Consider the following 14,976-nt stretch of genomic DNA (forward strand, 5'->3'; position numbering starts at 1 on the left):
AAAAATATCGTAGCTGGGAGTTCACATTACGATTTTCCTGCCTACGTACATAGTGTTTTCATGTTAGATTTCTGTCACTGCATTTAGAAAAGCTTGAGATTTTTTGGTAACCTTCCCCTCTGCTGCACACATGCATAGATGCACAGAGCTTTAAATACAAAAAGAAAATTTCCTGATTTTTGTGTGTGTGTGTACGTCCTAGAAATTTATTTGGTAGTTTCACATTTAAATTCTGATTTCTGTGACTGTGCTTGTTCCAGTAACATTTCATATCATGGTTTAGTACAATACTGAGTCTAAGCAAAGATAACTTCCTTTTTTTAAGAAGTAAAACTAATTTTGGAGGTGTCTAATGAGCTGGAGCAGCTTTGCAGGCACTGAGGTTGATCAGGGTTGGAGAGAGATACATCTTTTGTGTTGGTTTATGCACATTTGGTGTAAGGCTTCTCTTCCTTTCTTCCCTTTTTTCTGTCTCTGACATTTTCCTCTGGCTCGGTTTGGGTTGAAACCAAGCGCTAACTAGAGCACACGACCATTTTGCCTTTTCGCCTTCTCCCACACACACGTATCCTTTCCCTGGTGTGTGGGTCTCCAGCGTTGTCATCCATTAAAACCCAAGTAAACCCAGCTCTGCAGACAATCCCTGTTTTTTTGGGTTTGCATTGAAAAAACAGGGACAACTGATGTTTGGAAACTTGATGACAAAACCTTTTCTATTAGCCAAGGACTTTATGATTTCTCTGATCTCTTCTGTTGTGTATCCCTTTTTGCTTTCCCATTTTAAGAACCAAAGGTGCAGAGCAAGATTGTAGATTGAATATCATCATTTCGCTTTTTAACTCAATATTTTTTTATTATTTTAACTTTTTCATACTGAAGAGAATGTGGGGTCAAAATAATAATAATTAATAATAATAATGAATAGTGGGGAGTAATCACTGCCATTTCTACTTGGTCTACTTTTTTAAAATACCACTTCTTATACATTGGGACATGGAACCACACTTTAGGGAAGATTCCTGTAACATATAGAGATGGGGCATAGGATTTTGTAATAATAATAATAATAATAATGATAATAATAATAATAATAATAATAATGCCTATGGAGTGTGGCTAGGGAAGGATGTTGTGTATATAGTTGTAAAATATTGTTCTAAATTATTTAGACCTATTGTCACCATTCTTGAAGTCCTCAGTTGTGTTGCTGGGTCTTTTATATGCACACAGTGTAATTTATTTAACGGAACATACACTTTTCCAGGTGGTAGCTCAGCTGTGGACTTGTGACCTGTGTATATGTTTTAAGATTTTGGGAGTTGGGTTTTTTGGTTTTTGTTTTGTTTTGTTTGTTTTTTAAATGACATTTTAGAATTTGAATTGGCTAATATCCTGCTGTTGCTACGGGACCTAAACGTTACTGTCAGTCTGCTGTAAAGCACAGATCGCTCTATTTATTGTAGAAAGTGAGTTTATTTGCTTTCTAGAATTGTTTATATCAGATGGTATAAGAGAGGTAATAAGAAAATCTATGCTTGTAAAGAAAAAAAATGCTAATTTTACCTACTATAATCTGACTGTCTGAGACTATATTTTCTCTCTGAGAAATAAATGTTCTAATGTATAAAAAAAAAAAGAAAAAGAGTCCTTCCTTGCTAGTGTTGTCCTGAGGTCCAGGACATCACTTACCGTGATGGTGTTTATTCGTCCCGGTTGTCCTAAATGTGGGCGTAAAGCAGTTGCAAAGAGCAGCGATAGGGAAGGGACACACGGAGGGATGTTTCTGCCTCGAACGAGGTGAGTTTGTTCCCTGGGCAATGGGTAACAGGGTTGGGTGCTGCAGGATGGCATCCCGCCGGGGGGTGGCCGAGAGCCCCGAAGGGATGGGAATTGGGAAATGGGGGCTTGAATCCCATCTGCTGGTGATGTCCATGGCCCTTGGTGGGCCTGAGGGCTCCTGCGATGCCAGGCCACGGGCAGTGAGATGTGCCAGCAGACGGAGACAGGAGCCAAGCGATGCGGCGATGGCAGGGCCGGACTCTGCAGCCGGGCTGGTCCCTGGCTCCTGGCTGGGGAGGGTTTCTCAGCTTAGCAGGGCTCTTGTATTGTCTCTCTTCCCTAAGATGCGTTTTCCCTCCCTGCACAGGTTTGTGTTGCCGCAGGTGGTGGTGCACCGTCAGGACTCCTTTGCTGCTCGGCCCCTCTGTGCAGACCCCGGGTTTCGCTGGAAGCTGCTGCTCTCCAAGGATGCAGGTATCGTTCCCACCCACCACAAGCACAAAGCCCTTCTGGGGCCAGAGGCACGGATCCACCGCTGTGATGCAAAACCCTGCAGGAGCCAGGGGATGCTTTTCCCTTCCTTTCCCCCCATCCTGTTGTCAGCTCCACACCACGAATTTGGCAGGAGACAGATACGGTCACCTGCTTTGAGGCCTCGTCCTGGCTCTCACCTCCTTGCCCAGCCTCTCTGCCTGCCTTGCCGGCACATCCTCTGCCTCCCAGGCTCAGACAATTGTCAGCCTGATCCGTGAAAAGCCCCAGTTTCCAATAATCTCTCATCCCCAGCAGCCGCCATGCTGTAATGGTCCCTGACCCTCATCTCCAACTGATACTGAATACTGAGTAATTAAATTCCTGTTTTCCCCCTAATACATTTGTCCTTTCAGATGCTTCTGCCTTCAGTTTGAAGGCAGGGCTGCCACAGGTCTCTGCAGTACCAGTTTGTAAAGCTGGGTTTGCCCTGCCTGGATCCAGCCCTGGCAGCAGCATCTGCGGGAGCTGCTGAGATCCGCTGTCCCTCCGGAGCTGGTGCAACAGCATCTCCTGGGGCTGCCGCCAACGGCACCTTTGCCTGAAACCAGTGATTAATTTGCAGTTTTGCAAGCAAAACTTTCTGGCAGAGAAGTTTAATTTCCCCTTGATTACATGGCGCATGTTGCTTGGTGTTGTCAGTGCTGCAGGTGCAGCCGCCAGCCCTGCCCCATCCATTTCTCCGTGTTTCTTTTCAGAGTTGCAAAAAAAGAAGAAACAAAATCAATGAGAACAAGAAGATCCCATGGCTCGGCACGCTGGCCGGATAAGGACATAGCTCTTCATCTGGTGTTGGGGCGATGCTGAAGGCTGGCAGATTTTGATCAAGGGGAGGGCAAGTTCATTGGATTTCTGCAACCATTCCTAATTTTCTGAATTTTGTTTTATTGTCGAGGTGCTGGGCTAAAGGGTGGCAGGTAATGGCCATGAACGAGTTATGTCCCAGAGCCAGAGAAGGGTCTTGCTTGTGGACGTGCCCTTCAAAAAGCCTCCCGGAGGAGACCGAAATGCAAGAGCAGGGTGGTCCGTGCCCCTCCGGCTGCTGCAGCACTGGCTCAGGGGTGCAGGGGGGGGTGCAGGGGCCATGCCCAGCCCTGGGTGCCCACAGGTAGGTGCTCACACACATGTATTTATTTGTGGGATGGGTCTCCTTAGGGCACGTGCTGCTTCCACACCGACAGAGGATGAGTTTTTCAAGTACTGACTACACACCCACAGCCATAGGTACATCCAAGGGACAGCTCTCCTTGCGTGCTCATTATAATTGTCGGTAAGTATAATTAGCACTTTCTATATAGACATAGCATATATATGCAATGCAAGTATGCTTCAGGAGAAAACGGGGGCAGCTTTCTCCACTGGGTGTGACTCAGCCAGACCCTCGGGGAGGTCCCAGTCCCCTTTGGTGAGGACAGGGGAGTTCACACCAGGCGCTGTGCATGGGTTTGGCCTTGGGCTTTTCTGCGTGAGAAAATACGACGGGAGGGAAGGAGCGGTGTGGAGCCAGCTCCTTAGAGGCAGATGGATAGCAGGTGACAAAACCTAATGGTGCCGCCGTGCTGAGGATTAATCCTCTCCTGCTCCGGCCTCCCAAAATAGCCCTGGCTCGCTGGGCTGTGCCTTGCAGGATGCGTCCAGGATCGGCAGCCCCTGGAGCCGGGGTCCCCACACTGGCCTGGGTGAGGGCCACCGTGGTGGGGAGTGGGGGCTTGGGGCAGCGATGGGGAGGAGAGGGAGGGTAGCGGGTGGGTAATACATATTTAACGTGTGCTTCAGCGCTTGGAGCGCTGGAGCTTGGGTAGCAGCTAGGAGGAAAGCCACGAACTCTAATTTTTATTTTTCTTCCTTGCAGTAGCAGATGTGGGCAGCCCGCGTCCTCGGGGCAAGCCAGGGCCCCTTTGCAGCTCAGGAGGGGAGGGGAGTCCGACCCTGGGAAGGATGGAGATGGGGAAGAAAGGCAGCATGGATGGACAGGACGGGCAGATAAAGGTGAGGATGAGGAGGGAGGGGCAGGCGAGGGAGATGGGGGGCTCTGCTTCCAGTGTATGATTAGTTTTTCTTTAGTGTTGCTCAGCCTTTGATGGATGATGCTCCGCTGTGAAACGTGCTGTAATTACTCAGCGGGACAGCAGGGATTCATCAGTGGTGATCAATATTCACAGCATCTATCATGCCTGCGGGCAGCCCGACCCACTGCGCCCACAGGGTCTGGCACAGACCCATAACCTGAAATGCCATGTGTGTCCCTGCAGACCCCCAATCATTTGGGGTGAAGCCATGCAGACCCACAACAGTCTGGGACCATGCACAGGGCTTGCAAGAAGCTGCTAATGATGGTGCAGATGTCTTTGGCACGTGTTGTAGTGTGTGCGCAAGCATACAGGTGCATGAAAAAGGGAAACGTTAAAATTTCCAGCACTCTCCTCTTTCACAACCCGCATCCCTTTTCCTCCCAACACTTCACAGCTCCTCTCTGGAGCTTACACCCAAACCCAGGGGCTGGGAATGGGCATCTCTTGGCACCTCCCGTGGGAAAAGCACCTTGCAACAGCCGCACCGTCAGCTGCTGGGCAGCATCGTGTGTATGGGAAGTCGGCAAGGAGATGGCTCCAAAATGCAGTTACTTACTTTTCCCAAGTGTAGTTTTAGTGCCCTTGAGTCCACAGTCCCTGATTGAGGGATGTCCTGATGTAATGCTGATGTTAAACTGACACTGTCAAGTAATTAAAGTCCTGCATTTATTGTAGCCTGGTTTAGGAAAGGGAAAGGGGATTTTTTTCTAAGCATGCCTGGAATTTTTATTTGCCCTTATTTATTTACTACCATCTGTGGAAATGGTTATAAGTATTTTTTTTATTTTTTTTTTTACTGTAGACGTTTTGCAGCATTTGCAGATCAGGAGCACTTCAGTGCGTGCCAAGCAGGAGGTGAAGCTGATGGCAAACGGAGCTTGGGCCTCGCTCCCTGCTGAGGGAAATACAAAAGGAGTGTGTGGCCAGGCTGGGGAAGGGTTTTGTGAAAAATCTCCACAACCAGCAGGTGTTTTCCTTAAAGAAAAGCCCAGCTTTTGCTCTGATCAGAGCCCTTTTGATAATGGAAATAACTATATTTTGTTTGCCACTCTTGGTGTGAGCCGGGTGGGCTGGGACAGTGCTGGGGAGATGCCGGGGTGAATCTGCTGGGATTCAGCTGTATCTCAGTTCTGTTCCTGGCAGGAAACCTCCCCTCGTGCACGGTCCTGACCCAGCAAGGAGAAGCTGAGGCTGTAAAATGTGTATTGGAATTCGGTGAGGTTTTCAGCGACACACCAGAGTTACAGGGGTAACCAAAATGGGGGGATGGACAGACAGACAGACGGAGAAAGGATGGACGGGCAGTGCTAGAAACTGATGGCTCTCGCAGTGCTCACATGGATGGGGAAACTGGATTTTCTCTCCAGTTTATTGACTTCATTCTTGGCACTGTCCTGATCAACTCCTCTCTTCCCACCCGTAGGTATTTTCTTAAAAGAATTCCTCCAGTAAAAAAAATACAGAACACAAAAAAACCCACCTGGCTCATTCTAAAAAGCACAATATTGAATTTTATATCCTAATTTTCTGGCTAATCAGATCCCCTGCTGGCTGGAGCAAACAACCGGCCCCTTGTACAAGACAACGAAAAGCAGCACTTTAATAACAGAGCAGTGAGCAGCTGCCATTCTCCCCCGCCGCCATCCATCAGAGAGTGTTTGATGGAAAAGAAATAAAGGAACCAGTAAGACATTTTCAATGGATGGAAATAAATGTTAGAGCTTTACCTGGGGATTTATGTAGACTGTTGGCCAGAGACATGATCCGACTTTGCTGGGACAGGCAGCGACGCATCCTGAGACCAGTGCATGGCAATCTTTTGCCCTGGTTCTTATTTTGGCTGTGTCAGATTTCCTGCCCATCAGCCATGTTTGATCAACGCTCATTAGAGCAAAATTAATATGCCCTGCACACGGTACGGGTTGCTTGGAGTCCAACTCCACTTTGCAAGGCGATGGAGCTGTGCAGCCCCACGAGCTGCAGCGCCGTGACCCCGGTGCGAAGCCGTGGAGCCCTGTGAGCCGGGGAACCTCTGCAGCTACAGCACACGCTGGGCATTTCCACGGGCATGGAGAGCTCCTGCCGTCGGAGAAAAGCCAGGAGGGCTGCCAGCACCACTGAGCTGTCGTGGGAACTTGCATGGGGATGCTGGTGAAGAAGTTGCATCATAGCTCATGTGTTTTAACCCCCTTTTTACTTCAACACTGATCAGAAAGGAAATGAAAGTGTCATGCTAATGTATTTTAATTAGTCCATTAGCATTGCTAAATAAAATAAATTTTGCAGGCAGACGCGCTTGCTGAAGCGTGAACTTTCATTTCTCATTCTTGGTTGGGGCTGTGCAAAATTATTTCTTCTACCTTCCGAGGAAATTTTAAGCTGCTTCTTGTTGCCCAGCCCTGGCTCCTTCTGAAGGACCCGCTCCCCCCACCGCAGGGGTCCTGGGGGGCCGCACATGGGCTGGGGATGTGGCACGGAGCGAGGGCGAAGGTTTGGGAAAAGGCTCTTTGGAGCTTTTAGCTTTTTGGTTAGGGGAGCTGGCAGGTACTTAATTGAGTGGGGTGCTGGGTGGTGGGAAAAGGATATTTGGACTTCGGTGGGGATGAGATGATTTAAAAGAAACCCTTGTCTCTATCTCCAGGTGAATTTAAATTAAAGGGAATGGTGTGAGGAGCTGGAATGTGATACCCAGGGCAGGTGAATCTGGGCAGACCTGTAAGTCTGATCGCAGCCATTAGCTGTGGCCGAGGTTCCAGGGAGCCGGCGGAGCTGCAGGAGCAGCGGCACAGCCGGGGAGGAGGCAAGGGAGCATCACCCTGATCCTAAGGGTGCCAAAAGCACAGGTCCGTCCTGCATGTGACTGCTCTGGGAAGCCATCCCGCTGCTCCTCCGGTGCTGCCCAGCTCTGGGCATCACCCTGGAATGCTCCAGCCATCCCCTCGCTGCCTTCCTGGCCATCTTGCTGGAGCTGTTGCACTGCAACTTTAATGCCTTAGTGTTTTAAAGCAAGAATAAGCTCCCTATCACCATTCCTAGTCTTTACCCAAGGGCAGCTGGTTTGATGGACCAAAAAAAAAAAAAAAAAAAAAACCTGATTTCCCAAGACCCTGCACCCTTGGCTGTCATGCGCTGTAGCATCCCCAGGGACTTGGGTGCTTCCTCCTGCTGCTGCAATCCGCCCTGACCCTCCGCTGTACAGTGCCTTGTGCTGTAATTTTGTGGGTTATTTGGGGGACTGAAAAAAAAGGAAAAAAATTTGCTAAGTCTTACTGTCAGTATTTCAAGCCTTTATACCTTAATTTGGAGTCCTATAACTAGGAAGATTTTATGATGTGCAGTGTTCCCTGGCTCAGGGAGTGCTGCAGATGTCGGTGAAGGTATTAAAAGGGGAGTTCTTTACTTCTTTTTCACGATTTCCACCTGTTGCAAGAAACGGGAGAGAAAGATTTAGCAACAAGAGGGATGTTGGGAAGCTGCTTTTGTGGAGGAAAGCACCAAAAAACAGCAGCTGCAGACCCACCTCAGCCCAGCCACTGCCTATTAACTTCCCGGCTGACATTTTGGGATGAAATTATTACATATTAATAAAATAGCTTCCCCCTCCCGCCCCGTCTTTTCCTCTTTTAACAAATGAAATTATGACTTACTGAATTACTCTGCGGCTAAAAGGTTTCCATGACAATGGCATCTTCCAGGCGCACCAGCCGCAGCGCGGTGCCCGTGCCGGTCCCAGCGCCGGCACTCGCCCCCGGCTTCATCCACCCCCCCCGGCCCAAAATGGGGGAGATGAGCGAGTGCGAGGAGTCACGGCAAGAAATTCAAACCGTGGTGGGGCAGAGGGGATGCCTGGGTGATTGGGGAGGGGGGTCAGCATGAAGTGAGTTGGGTGGGGTCTCAGCGCAGGTTTTTGGGTGGTCTGTCTGTGATGGGGGGGGGGGTCCCCATTAGCATCGCCCCCAGCCCCTCGTTGAGTGGCACCAGGACAACAGGTCCTGAAAATCCCTTTGAAGTAATTAAGCTGAGCCACAAATTAGCATTTTGGAGACTTGATTGCAGTGGACGGGGCAGGGATTTGGGGGCTCAGGGCTGCCCCAGCTCCCCAGGCCCTTTTTGGAGCTCTTGGAGGGGGCCAATTTCCACCCCTCCCCGCCAAACCAGCACTTTTCACAGCTGTGCAATAAATCCGACTTTTATTTCCTTGCACCATCGACACCTCGAAGCCGCTGGCTTTGCCTCTGTCCTCGCCAGCCCCTTGCAGAGAGCACCCAGCCAGGTCCGTGGGGGTGAAATGCCCTGCAAAGCCCCGCACCCCCCCCACACCCTGCAGCAGGGTTGTCCCCCCCCCCACTGCCCCTGGGTACCCGCAGCATCCCCCATCCCCGGGACCCCCACCCGGCACCCGCAGCTCCCCGCACCCTGACAGGCGGCCAGATTCGGGTCAGGCACTGATGCTGCTCAACTACTGCAAAATTCAGGGCCTGCAGATGGGTGGGGGGGGGGTCAGAGCTGGAAACTGGGACCTCAACAGCTTCTTCTTCCTCCTCCTCCTCCTCAGCACGGTGAGCCCCGGGGGACCCTCCGCAGGCAAAGGGAGCCCGTGGGGTGAACGGGAGCCCAGTGACCCTTCCAGCCACCCTGCCCGAGGCGGCCGGTCCCTCGGCTGGCACCGGCGGGGGGGTTCAAGGCCATGACACGGCAGCACCGAGCAAACCCCGCTCCCTGCCCGGGCTCGTCCCGCCGGCTCCGGAGCGAGTCCCCTCATCCTCACGCGCTGGCTGCTGTCAGGACACCTGCGGGAAAAATATTGGGAGAATATTTCATGGGTGCCGAGCGATGCTGCAGGCTCGGGGGGGAGCTGGGGCTGCGCTGGGGTGGGGGGGTCCCAGTGCACACAACCAGTGGGTGCGTGGGGGCGGCACCGGACCCTCTCCCCCACCCCAAGAGCCCCTCTGGGCCCCTAATAAACCACCCCTCACGCATTGATACGTACTCCCCCCCCCCAAAGGCTCCCCTCTTGGGGCTCCAGCATCCCGACCCCTTCCCTGCTCCCATTGGCCTTGCACCCAGCCCTGCCTCAGTTTCCCCGACAAAAGGTGGGAGTGGGGACACGGGGCACAGAGAAGGACTTACCGTGATGGTTTTTATTCGTCCCAGTCGTCTCATGCAGCTCCAGCCCGAGCGGTTTCGGAGCAGAGCGCACTGCTCCCCCTCCTCACACGGCTCCATCCCGCACCACTGCCGGCTGGCGATGAGCCGGGCTGCCGGAGGCGCGGGGGAGACGGGGACGGGGATATTTGGGAGGGGGGGAGGCATGTGGAGAGGTGGAGATGGAAGGAAAAATGGAGGGAGGGATGAGTGGATGGAGGGAAGGATGAAGGGGTGGGTGGATGGAGGGACGGACGGAGGGATGGATGGAAGGATGAAGGGAAGAATGGAGGGATGGAGGGAGGGGTGATGGATGGGTGGGTGCAGGGAGGGGTGGATGTGTAGACGAATGGAGGGATACGTGTGTGGATGGAAGGAGGGGAGGGAGACGGATGAGTGGATGGAGGGATGGACAGGGCAGTGGATGGAAGGACACAGAGGGGAATGGACAGATGAAGGGATGGACAGAGGGATGGGTGAAGAGATGGAGGGAAGAAGCACATAAGCTCATCCAGCACAGGACCAATTTGGGGACCACAGAGACGTGCGCAGGGGACCACGGTCAAATTATGGGGAGAAAGTGGGAGAGGGAGATGGAGAGGACAGAGCGGGGGCAAAGGGAAGGACGAGGGGCTGTCAAGGACTGCCAGGCACCGACTCCAGGCCAGAGCAGCCACCAGCCCCACTGCACCAGCCAGGACCCACATCTCCAGCCGTGGGCCCTTGCACCCCGTCTCCCGTGGGACCCCACGGAGCAGCAGCGATCCCCCCCTCCCCGGGGCATCGCCGTTACCGTCCACGCAGGCCGGCTTGGCGCGGGCGGTGCCGGCGGCTTGGCCGTGGCGGCAGGCGCAGCGTGCCGTCTGCCGGGTGATCGCCCGCCGCGGGTGGCTCAGGTCCCGATCCAGCGCCGTGATCTCGCACGTCCCCATCTCCAGCTCCTGCCCTGCAAGGGGATGGGTGCGAGGGGGCACCCGTGGCGCTGAGCCCACTCGGGGCGGGTGGGGGGCCTGGAACGACTTCGCCCAGGGCCGGGGTTCACCCATCCCCGGCACCACGATGTGCTGCTTTACCCAGGGCTGACAAACCCTCTCCCGCTCCAGCCTGGCCGAGAGGGTTTGCAATTTCATGGCAAACCCCAGAAATCAGGAGGGAAAACGCCGAATGAACCTGGTTTGGGTGAAATTTTCTGGCAAAATCAGTCTCGGTCATTTCTGGGCTGCATGCAATGGGGTGTGCAATGCAAAGGAGATGCCATGTGTCACCTCCAGGTTGGTCGACCCCCTCCTCAGCTAAATTTTGGGTTATTTTCCTCTGCTTTTAAACTGATTTTTACAAACGAATCGCTGCTTTCAAGCCTTGAGCCCAAAACCAGCCCCAGCCTCATGGGAAGATGGGAGTGAGGATGGGAGCAGGGCAGGACAGGAGCTGCTGGGGCAGAAATGGTCATGGTCCCCCCCCCTCATTGCCTGCCTTTTGGGCCTGGGCCAATCCTGCCCACTGCCCAGCACCCTCCTGGCCGTGCAGGAGCGAATTCGAACCACTTTTCTCCCAGTTTCCCGGTCCCGCTGGGACACTGGGGACTGCGGCTGCATGTGGGATGGTTCGAAGGTGGTGAAGTTCAGTTGGGTTGGGGGGAGGGCAGCATCTCCTGGGGTTTGGGGGGGGGTTTATTGGGGTTTTTTTCTCTTTGGGGTGCGGGACCAGCACCCTCCGGCAGGGCTAGCGGCAGCCCCCGGGCCCGAGGGTCCCACAGCTGGGGGTGGGCGCAATGGCTGGGGTCCCTGCCCCGTCCCATCTGGGGGCACATCCCCCCCCCGGAGCAACACCCTGGGGGTCCCCACAGTCTCGCAAGCAGCTCGGGGGGGGGGGGGTGTGTGTGAGGACCTTGCAGGGAGTGGGGGACACATTGCCCAGAGCCCCCCCCAGCCCAGCTCAGCCTCCCTGGGGAGCTCCAATTCCATCCCCCTGCAAACAGCTGACCCCCCCCCCCCCCCCGCCTCCAAATCCCATCCCAGCAGCCGGAGAAGTTTGTGCCCCGCTCCGCACGCTGCTAAAGGGGTGCAACCCCCCCAGGAGAAGCCCCCTCGGCCGGGTTCCCCCCGAGCAGGAGGGCGGGGGGGGTGTCGAGGAGGGGGGGGGCCCGGGGGTGGCGGCGTTACCTGCTCGGGGGGGGGGCGGAGGAGAGGAGCCAGAGGAGGAGGAGGAGGAGGAGGAGGAGGAGGCAGCAAATGGTCGCGGCGGCGGAACGCTCCTTCCAGGCGCCCGGCATCCTGCGCTGCGGCCCGCCCGGCCCCCCCCTCCCCGCCCCGCACCGGCCCCGGGGCCGCCCGCCGCGGGAGAGGGATGCTCCAGCCGGCCCGGAGGGTGGGAGGAGAGAGAGGAGCCCCCCCCCGCCTTCCCCTGCACCCCCACCGCAGGGGAGAAGGTGCAGCCTCCCCCCCACACTCCGTGCAGGAACCCCCCCCGGCCCGGTGCAGGTCCTGGTTGCCCCCCCCCCCCCCGGGGCAGCTTTCTCACCCCTCGGTGTGGATCCTGCCTTGTCTTCAGCCCCAGTGCCCCCCACCCCATTCCAGTCCTCATCCCCATCCCTGTCCCCAGCTCCCTCCATCATCCCCAACTCCCATTTCTATCCCCAGTTGCCACCTCACTCCCCCCCCCCCGACCCCCCAGTCGCTCCCCCTCGGTGGGAGCTGCCCCCTCCTGCCCCGGGCTCTGGGGGATGCTGCAGCCCCTGAAGCTCAGCCCCCCCCCAACCTGGGGCCATTGGGAACAGAAAAAGAGAAGAAAAAAGAGCCAGCGTCCACTTCTCCTCCAGCCATCGGTGGCACGGCCGTCCCCAGGAGCCGAGGCCACTGCTCGACCGCTCCCCGTCTCCTGGGAGAAGGGGACTGGACCCACTCCGGGTGCTTCATTTGGCCCTTTCCACCTCCTGGGAAGAAACCCTAAAACTCCTGAGCTGTTGGAAAACTTTTCCTCCTCCCCAAAAAAGGCTCCAAAAGAGCCAGTAACTGGCCGGCGCAGACAGCACGTGCCGGGAGGAGCGAGGCAAGAGGTGGATCAAGGGGACGAGGCTGTGGCTTGGCCAACGCAGGTGGCATTTGCCAGGGAAATGTATGAGCCAACTGAACCTGCCCGGGTGGGCTCTGGTCCCAAGAAAGGGCCGGGAGGAGATGCAGCGGGGTTCCTTGGATTTTAAGCCACTGGGAAACCCCTCTCCGGCTCTGGGCTGGCTGCAGCCCCGCTCCCCGTTCAGCTTGCCCGGCTTGAATCCGTGAGTCTGCGAGCCGGAGGGACACGAGCCGCTGTGCCGTATCCCCGGCACCACTTGGAGCCGGGCACAGGGTTGGGACTGGGGAGCCCTTCTTCCTCATCTTCAAGCCCATCAGCTTCTCTTCAAGGCTCTTTTCGATCTCTCATCCCTTATGGCCCATAGTTCCAAGTGGCCCCGGTCTCATCACGAGGGTTTCCTCTCCCCTCCACCCTCCTCTTGATTTTATTTTGTCCTCAGGACATCTCTCAGCCCACCTGCCTGCAATGGCAGGAATCAGTCGGGGCTCCATTATTGCAGCTTCTCAGGCTCCACGCTTTAATAAAAAATCCTGGTTGCATCCAACAGAAACAGGCTTGCAGATACAGTCACCATTTATCATCATGAACGGCACAGGAATGTAATGCAATTTCCTCTGGGAATTCTATAAAGGCTTCATTTGGGAGAGGAAAAAATGCCAAAAATGCAGTCTTGGGTTAGAGGGCTCCACGAAACTCTCCCGAGGTGTTTACAGCCCTCAAACACCCCAGCTTTGCCGCCGAGAAAAGCTGCTGCCACCAGCCCCCGGACTGGAGAATTTGCTCCCATTAACACCTGAAAGTGTTTTATTTCACAAGGCTGTGCTGGAAGCGGGTGACGGGAGAGGGGCTGCACTGTGCTGGGACACAGGTGAGCTGGCGGGGACAAGCCAGGACACGGGCACTCGTCCTCGTCACGGCGGCAGTGGCTGGCCCTGGTGACACTGGGGACCTGCTCCCTCCTGGCCAGGCTCTCCCCAGCCCCCAGCGCTGCTGGTTTGCTCATCTGCAGCCCGAGACGGAGGCAATCGCATTTCCATCGCTGGACCTCACGCGGCTGTGATGCAAGCCCACGGTGCCGTGTTAATGGTAATAATTAAATGAGAAATAACGAGCCCTGCAGTTAAACTCCCTGCAGCGGGTCCCTGCCTCTTTTGCTCCATCCCAGACAGGACCTCCAGCTCTTAAAACCTGGGTGAAACCCCAATTGCTGGTGGGTGCCCGGTCCTGCTGGGGCTGGAGGTGACACCGTGTCTCCTGCAGACGCAGAGGACAGCGGGGTGGTCCCCGCCGCGGCAGCGCAGCCCGGCCCCCCCTCCAGCGCCACCGGGCACAGGGACACCCCGCTCCCTGCCTGCAGGGACCCGAGCTTTCATCCGGAGCCGTGCCGATGTTTCCAGGCAGGGAGAAGAAATCCTGTTTGGGTGGGATAGGGCCTCATCCTGGGTCATCCCGGGATGGGGATGCTCAGCACCTTGCAGGATCAGGGGTATGGTCACCCCTTGGCGTTAACAGCCTCAGTTTCCAAAGGACAACAGGGCGGTCACTCCGAAAAGGGCGCTGAGCCTGCAGCAGGATCTGGCCCGGTCGGCGAAGGCTGTCTGAAACCCAGACCAGCTCCTGCCAGTGTTGAGGCCAGAAACAATTTTGATGGGCTCTCCTGCCCCAGACTAAAGGCTCCCTGATTTAACCTCTCTGCAAAGCAGGGGGTGCAGGGAGCAGAGCCCAGGAGAGGGGTCCGGGGGCCAACTTGGTGCTGAGGACACGGCCGTGATGGGACACAAACCCTGGATGGGGAGAGGGGCTGCATGGGCCCGGTGGGACCCAGGGGAAGGAGCTGGAGAGCCAGCCCTTCACAATCAATTATAACAAAGCCTGGGCAACAAACGCAGGTAATTAGACTCGCCCAGAAGTAATTATATTTGTTCTGCTCCATTGAACTTTAAAAAGTAATTAACGGGATAGAAATTGACTTGGGGGGGCGGTTAAAGGTTTGACCTCCCATAAGCTGCTCTGACCAACAGCAAACTCAGACACCACCACCGAGTCCCCCAGCAAGACACAGAGAACCTCCCCTCATTTTACAGCTGGGGAAACTGAGGCACAAGGCGGGAGTAGGTGATGTGCCCAAAGCCCCTCACGAGGCCAAATAAGGACTGACCACCCTCAACCCCACCACAAACACTTGCCAGACCACACAGTTCAATTGTTAGTTTTGGGTTTTGTTACTTTTTTCCGTTTTTGGTGTTTTTTTTTTTTAATTTATCATGTTAAACTAAGGACCACCAGGCCTGTCTCAGAGAAAACAACAAAAGGCACACACAAAAATAAAGTGAAAGTCCAAATGCCTGAGAAAAACAACTCCAGGTTAGGAAAGCGA

General features: G+C 54.9%; 2 protein-coding genes across 3 annotated transcripts; one reads left to right on the plus strand and one right to left on the minus strand.

Annotated features, from left to right (window-relative positions):
- Positions 1-121: 121 nt before the first annotated feature.
- Positions 122-7,928, plus strand: LOC115334830. 2 transcript variants are annotated; one of them, XM_029999541.2, is made up of 5 exons: positions 122-1,797; positions 2,147-2,253; positions 3,466-3,580; positions 4,163-4,299; positions 5,185-7,928. In XM_029999541.2, the coding sequence occupies exons 1-5, from the start codon at positions 1,694-1,696 to the stop codon at positions 5,481-5,483; spliced, it is 762 nt and encodes a 253-aa protein (XP_029855401.1). In that variant the 5' UTR covers positions 122-1,693; the 3' UTR covers positions 5,484-7,928. The 2 variants fall into 2 exon arrangements, with proteins under 2 accessions (XP_029855401.1, XP_040975641.1); XM_041119707.1 differs by having other exon boundaries at positions 122-2,253.
- Positions 7,929-8,786: 858 nt separating this feature from the next.
- On the minus strand, positions 8,787-11,791 carry LOC115334846 (chemokine-like protein TAFA-5). The gene is made up of 4 exons (XM_029999578.1): positions 11,690-11,791; positions 10,321-10,473; positions 9,513-9,640; positions 8,787-9,172 (listed from the first exon to the last, which is right to left on the minus strand). The coding sequence occupies exons 2-4, from the start codon at positions 10,457-10,459 to the stop codon at positions 9,164-9,166; spliced, it is 276 nt and encodes a 91-aa protein (XP_029855438.1). The 5' UTR covers positions 10,460-10,473; positions 11,690-11,791; the 3' UTR covers positions 8,787-9,163.
- Between the last annotated feature and the right edge of the window lie 3,185 nt (positions 11,792-14,976).

This window comes from Aquila chrysaetos, chromosome 24 (assembly GCF_900496995.4).
Source record: "Aquila chrysaetos chrysaetos chromosome 24, bAquChr1.4, whole genome shotgun sequence".
In the NCBI taxonomy this organism is placed as follows: domain Eukaryota; kingdom Metazoa; phylum Chordata; class Aves; order Accipitriformes; family Accipitridae; genus Aquila; species Aquila chrysaetos.

Excerpts from the sequence above, each read along its gene's own strand:
- LOC115334830 (XM_041119707.1), top strand. The coding sequence starts at position 1,818 with ATGGGTAACAGGGTTGGGTGCTGCAGGATGGCATCCCGCCGGGGGGTG. Across the intron at positions 2,254-3,465 it reads GCTGCTCTCCAAGGATGCAG|GGCACGTGCTGCTTCCACAC; the intron begins GTATCGTTCCCA and ends GGGTCTCCTTAG. Across the intron at positions 4,300-5,184 it reads GACAGGACGGGCAGATAAAG|ACGTTTTGCAGCATTTGCAG; the intron begins GTGAGGATGAGG and ends TTTTTACTGTAG.
- LOC115334846 (XM_029999578.1), bottom strand. The coding sequence starts at position 10,459 with ATGGGGACGTGCGAGATCACGGCGCTGGATCGGGACCTGAGCCACCCG. Across the intron at positions 9,641-10,320 it reads CAAGCCGGCCTGCGTGGACG|CCCGGCTCATCGCCAGCCGG; the intron begins GTAACGGCGATG and ends CGCCTCCGGCAG.